At 37.9% G+C, this 6,657-nt stretch overlaps 1 protein-coding gene across 5 annotated transcripts in view; it reads right to left on the bottom strand.

Annotated features, from left to right (window-relative positions):
- Positions 1-441: 441 nt before the first annotated feature.
- The window catches only part of RABGAP1L (RAB GTPase activating protein 1 like), a 423,826-nt gene continuing 417,610 nt past the window's right edge, over positions 442-6,657 (bottom strand). For all 5 annotated transcript variants that reach the window (XM_019725918.2, XM_019725841.2, XM_019726079.2 and 2 more), the window contains one exon: positions 442-5,464. In XM_019725918.2, coding sequence (XP_019581477.2) covers positions 5,312-5,464 — 153 coding nt within the window. In that variant the 3' untranslated portion in view covers positions 442-5,311. The remainder of the gene's footprint in view (positions 5,465-6,657) is intronic.

Genomic DNA, 6,657 nt, shown 5'->3' with positions numbered 1-6,657 from the left:
AGCAGCAACAGATACGCATCATCTGGCAAGACAAGCAGAAGAGCGGTTATGAGAACAGTTGCTTAAGTTCCAGATGGCATCCCAGTTCCTTGTCCCAGTGCCTCTCAGGCCCAACTGTTTGGCTGTTGATATCTATGATAAAAAAAAATCCCTATTCCTTTTCAATTAATTGCCTTATTATTACTTCACTAGCTTGAGAGAGTTTCTGTTACTTGCAACCAAGCACTCTCTATAGAGAGGAAAAGAGGGCATTTGGCAGGGCTGCTATACAGGATATCATTTTGCATGGTACAGCCTGGAGGAAGCTCCTGTATATTTTTTCTTTATAAATGGACTGGAGTCTAGTGTTAAATAAGAGGTGTTACATTATAAACACTGAGTTCACATGATTCAGAATAAAATCAACTAGAAAATAAATCAGACTTATATAGACTGCAGAACAAATTTTTATTACTGTTTAATGGGACCAAAGGGGCAACACAAAGCATTGAAAACATCACTGGCTCACAAAAACGGTCACCTTGTTACCTTCTTGTTTGCATTTGTTTATTTCACAAGGCTTCATTCACACCTGAAAACGATACTAATCCAATTCAAGTTCATAACAATTATAAAAGTAAACATTTGTTGGGAACAATGTACAATAAATTGCACTTTTCTTAACAAGCATTACATTTACATTTATAGCGTGTACTATACATAATACATGGAATTATGGAAACATCTAGTTGGTCAGTGTTTATAGAGGAGAGAGGCTGCTCACTAATGTTTCTTTTGTAGTCAATTAGCACTGTTTGGGCTAATCAACTCCTTTATCCCAGAACCTGTTTTCATTAGAGGAACTATAGACAAAAGTCATACAATTCATAAAAATAGATGGTAGAGAATTTCTACTACCTCCTCAGCAAAGGGAAGGTAGGAGTTGAAAGAAAGGAAATGGGGCTGACTGAGAAACTTTTTTCCCTCATTTGAACTAAGAATCTATACATTATGCAAAATACTAAAAACAGAAACTGATGTAAAAGGCTATTGAGACATCTTGGATTCTGGGACCATCTTCAGCTTTATTTTTGTGCTTTCATGACACCAGAGTCTTGATGCATTTACATCCTTATAATTCAGTTTCCTATATTTTATTCCATATATAATATATAGTTATTAAGTTACATTTTAATGGAAAAGATTTTACTGCCAATAAAAAAGGAAAGTAAAATGTTCATTTTCTATTCAGTGACTTCTTTTTTCTTACATTTTTCAGAATACCACAAATGATAAACCAGGATGGAGGTGGGGAGAATGGGACGTGCTGACAAAGATGTTTTTAGAGCCGGTAGCAAATTCATTTGGAGATAAGCCTGACATGTATGTAGTCTTTTCGATAGAAGCCGAGAAAGGAACGCCTGCTGACTAGTCACTAAACTATCAGTAAACATCCACTTTTCTCATTACAACTCAAGGTCATCTCCTACTGAGGTGCAGCCCACACTGAAGTGTTCATTCAAAGATAAGGAAATTCCCAAGGTAAAGGGCTCTGGCTTGATTGTAGAAGCCACCAGGACAGAGGAAGGATGTTTTGGAGCTCTAGTTCCAACGTGACTATCACCATGGCAACTAGAGGGCAAGAGAGTTTTACATCTGGTAGTGCCCTAGTAGGAAACAGGCCACTGAGACCTTGTCTACCCTTCTGTATTTGATGGCCGTGTGTGTTCAGGTGCATGGTACCTGGGTGTACGAGAGGCGGGGATGCTCTATAAAATTCTACCAGACACACACACACACCGAACAAGCAAGTTTGTCCACTCTCACATTTGTCATCGAAGTAAAGAGAATCCGAGCTTTTTAGAGTGTTGTTTTTAAGACTAAGTTATACAATAGGATTATCTTGGTAAGTGAAGTGTTCTTTCCCAAAGAGGTAAAATGGTGTTTTTTAAAAGCTCCTTTTTCCATTAAAAGGGTCCTGAAATCAACCACCTTAGCAGAATAGTTAGTAGACTGATTTCAGCTAAAGAAAAAGAAAACTCAATCCCTTAACAATAGTTACATACGTGATCCTCAGTAACCAGTCAACCCTGCTTAGGATCTCTATTTCGTGTGCCCTAAACTGTGTATTCTCTTGTTTTTCTCACTTTAGCTAGAAAATGAAGCCACTAGTTATTAACCGGACAATATTTAAAGAAAATAGAATAGGGGCTTGAGAAAAATAAATAATACATAGTGAAAAGAATGAAAATTTGGAAGAAATGAAGAAAGATAAATATGATTAAATATTCCAACATCTGTACAAAGATGGCTTTTCTACTTTACTATGGAGATTTAAGAAAGCCAATAAAGAAGAAATTGTTAACAGCTGGGACGGGAGGACAGATACCGGTTGTATGGAAGGAGAGGCCATAGGCCTATATGACATCCCTGTTAGTGTTTCTGATAGGCACTCATATACAGAACATTAGGTAACTGAGAGTTTGGTGTTTGCATTAAATTATGCGTAACTGAATATTAGCCAAATTGTGCCATGGCTAAGGATATGGGAAGCTAGCGAACATATGTGTTGCAAAATTCAGCTTGGTTTCTTTCAGCTTTAAAGAATGCGTTAAACAAGATTTTCAAGATGTAAAAGCTAATGAACTCAATAATCAAGTTGCATTTCATTTCTTTAATTTATTCTACAGAACGTAATGAAAACAGAAATAATCATTTTTCAGAATGTTGCAAACGTTGGATTTGGGGAGAAATATTTTATACCGTGTATCCTTGGAAAAGATGAAAAACACTCGACTACCTGAAAATTTCCTGGATGTTTGGGCTGATTAATCTCTTTTAACAAGAAGGTAAGAAAAGAGTAGCAATTCTCAAATATATATCAAAATATGTGAAATTAAAACTAGCAGTTACTTAATGCTAGGATGCACAGTGAAGGATGTGGTTTGCGACAATGCTATTACAACATATTGTATGAATAATCATATCATATACTGTATTTTGAATTTTCTTTCTATCTTTACTATTGCAACTGACCCAAAGGTATTGCAGTGAGGAACAGTTTAGATTTATGGTACCAAACACATACTCAAGTACGATATGGAACTGGAAAAGAAAAAAAAAATATCAATAGATTGCCATTATAATCTTTTTAAAGAGTTAAAAGGAAATTCAAAAGATAGACTTATTAAACGTTTGGAATGTATATACCTGGTGATTTTGTTTAAAGAAAAAATGTAAAGAGCTATGAAATTGAACCAGGTCTACAGGTAAGGACCAGGCCTAGAGCCATTCTATTTCTACCATTTAAGGAAAAGTATGCAATTTAGGCATTCTGTGGAATGTGCTAATTTTTTGGATGTGACTAAGAGATCTGTACCATAGAACTATGAGATTCACAAAAACAAAAGAACCTTTTAAATTTAGCTGGCCATTTGATAAGGCAACTTGTACAAGGTTTCTTGGAATCAAAGCATAAAATACCAGTAAAGCTAACAAATTATACTAAATGGTTTACAGAAACAAGTACCAAGATGCAATTCTCTGGCCATAATCATACAAAAAAAATTAGTTTTTCAAAACCATCATGTAGGGAATGTTAAAGTCAACATAGACACTCGGAATGCGGGGTTATTTTCCTTTTTGATGAAATGAATAGTATGATGAAAAATGTCAGAACCAAAAAAAAAAACTGTTGTAAGAAAAGTATTATTCAATGAGTGTAACCAAGGATAACAGCCCTATCAGATTATGGGTGGCAGAGGATACAAACACTTACCGGTGAAGAGGACTTCACTTTTTAGAGTTTGCTGACCATTTTAGAGGGAAGGATCCACCAGGAGCACTTTTAGTGCACGCTCCTGAAGCTTAAATGGCTCTTTATTTTCACTTCCAAGCGAGTGTTGCAACATATGTATGGCACAGATGAGAATCACTGGTGATACAGAGTTTAAGATCCTTTGCAAAGAATATGTTCAACAATAAAGCCAAGGATGAGTATTAGCAAATGTTATTGTACATACCTGACAGTAGTTTGGCTGGTGTAAAAGGACCAAAAGCCTCCAAAATAGCTTAGAAAATGAGAAAATTAGTTTTGCCCTTACCAAAGGATTTCCTGCAAGGATTATTTATATAGACATGTGAAATATAATTGAAAGAAATATTTCCACCAACATTTAAACAATAGCTTTCTTTACTTTTCCTAGAGAGAAGTATTTCTATAAAGGTTTCATATTCAATCAAAAATGTTACAAACACATTTGCATCTCTTCCTCTAGGGGTCCCAATGGCACACTTTTAGGAGCTACAGAAATCAGGAAAAGTTGCCTAACATTAAAACTGAGATGAAGTGAAGCTGGCCTGTTTCCCATTTCACAACCTTAGCAGGGTTTACAGTATGTTAGTGTTTCCTTAGCAGTAAATGTCCCAGGTTCTGTATTCCAGTCTGAACACAACGGCTGAACCTGGGACCTCCTACGCTTCTCTGGTGAAGGCTCCCTAGGACTACAGTGCACAGTATCCACTTCTGACCTTCTGATTTCCAGAACTCACACTGTATTACACTTAGCAACTTGCAATTCCCGAGTGGAGTTCTCTAAAGGACCTGTTAGAATACCAGGGCCGAAGTGATTCATTTCGTCCTGTGTTTAGCACAGTCTCAGTGCCTTTTACCTCATGTGTATTCTCAATAGCCTATCTTAGCCCATGGTTCTTGGCACTTCGTTTCCAGATGTACCCAACAGAAATGAAATAAACTAATTCTCTTTGGGGACTGTTCAATCCCAGGTCTGTTCTTTGCTGCAGACAGGATTACTGCTATCCAGGGAATCCCTTTCAGGAGGAAACCTGACAGTGGCCGTGACCAGTCCCACAGTGTGCTTTATCTGAAGAAATCCTGAAAACTTACGAGGTTTAGGTCTCAAATTTTTTTTTTTCTGTGACAAATACCTTCCTATCACTTGAACCTTGGAATAAAAGACATCTCCATTTTTATGTAAAATAAAAATAATTATGAACAGTTAGTTCTAAATAAAAAGCATTTAGTTCTGAATTACTTATTTCCAACTAAGCATCAGGCATATAAAATAATGCATTATGCTCTGATGGATCTGAACATGAACTTCCACGAAGAAGCTTGAAAACAGGTATTCAACATAAATCAGGTCAGTTTCAATAACATCCCTTTGAAAGTGTCATACAAGAAAGAGAGCTACTGAAAGATCTGGCTTGCTTTCTGGCCTCCTTTGCTTTCCTTCAAAGGGACACCAGGGAGGGTCCTTCTGGATTTCCGTCGCTTTGATCGTTGTGCTCTTGTGCTGGGGTGAGGCTGGAACTATGTGCTCTCCTTGGGTGGCTGGGTGGCCTGTGGCGGCTGCAGGGGCTGGGTGCCTGTGGCCGTTTTGATAGAGTTCAGGGTTTTACTAAACCAAGAGTTTTTTGCAGCTTGGATTTCATTCATAAGGGCCCCTCTCTGATGTTCCAGTTCCTAATTAAAGAAAGAGCATCATTTTACTTTTACAGATGTTTTCTCTCTGCCAAAAAAATCCAATAGCTTTTTGGAATCCCCAGGTCTATATAGCCATAGTTTTCCTCCCACAAAGCACAGGAGAGATTTAATTGGCTTCTTAATGCAAGAAAAAAGTTTTAGAGCTAAAAGAGTTACCACTAAAAACTGGAATCTGTGCTTTCTCTGAATACTGAAATGACACCTTATTTTCTCTTTTTCTCCCCCTGCAATTTAGGTGTAGGTTACTACCTGAGATAACATGGTTAAAACCACAAATAAACATAAATGTGGGGAGGAATTGAATTTTACTGATAGTATAAGCATGAATGGGTTCTAGTTCCAAACACACGGCCTCTGCCCCTGAGAATGTACAAGGCCCAGCGCAGGGGAAGTTAAAGACCACTAGTGCGGAGCTGCTGGCGCCATGGCAGGACATGGTGATGGGTGAGGTTCACTGGTAAGAAGGAAATGGGGGACGTCCATCAGAGGCCAGGGCTATTTTTCTAATTATGTTGTCCTCCGACATGGAAAGAGATGATGGGGAAACAGATCTGGCAAAATCAGGTACAGATGCAAAGAAAAGAATGGGTGTCAGTCAATGTTCAACCATGAGGGGAAGGATAATAGGATTTGGCCTTGCATCTCTCAGGATCAGCTACCAAAGTCACCAAGTTCAATGAGAGAAGACCTTGGCAAAAAAATCTCAGGGTAAACTAAAAAAGCGTATGCTTGGGGCGGCTGGATGGCTCAGCTGGGTAGAGAGCGAGTTCTCAACAAGGTTGCCAGTTCAATCCCCGCATGGGATGGTGGGCTGTGCCCCCTGCAACTAAAGATTAAAAACGGCAACTGGACCTCGAGCTGAGCTGCGCCCTCCACAACTAACTAGATTGAAGGACAACAACGTGGAGCTTTTGGGCTCTGGAGAAACATACTGTTCCTCAATATTCCGCAATAAAAAAAAACAAAAAAAATATGCTTAAGTTCTCACAAGATACAATTTTAATTATTAAAGTTTCATTTAAATCTATGCCTTTATATTAGTGTTTAAAAATAATGATGTCACTGTGACTATGCAGAACATGTTAGTGGCCAGAAAATGTACTGATCAAATATAGTAACATCTATGATTCTGAGCTAGGCAGGTATTTTCTAAAGTCCTAGAATATGCTAGC

Source organism: Rhinolophus sinicus, linkage group LG17, assembly GCF_036562045.2.
Source record: "Rhinolophus sinicus isolate RSC01 linkage group LG17, ASM3656204v1, whole genome shotgun sequence".
Classification (NCBI taxonomy): domain Eukaryota; kingdom Metazoa; phylum Chordata; class Mammalia; order Chiroptera; family Rhinolophidae; genus Rhinolophus; species Rhinolophus sinicus.
Note: the sequence above shows the minus strand (reverse complement) of the source record. Positions and strands in the feature narration are given on the sequence as shown.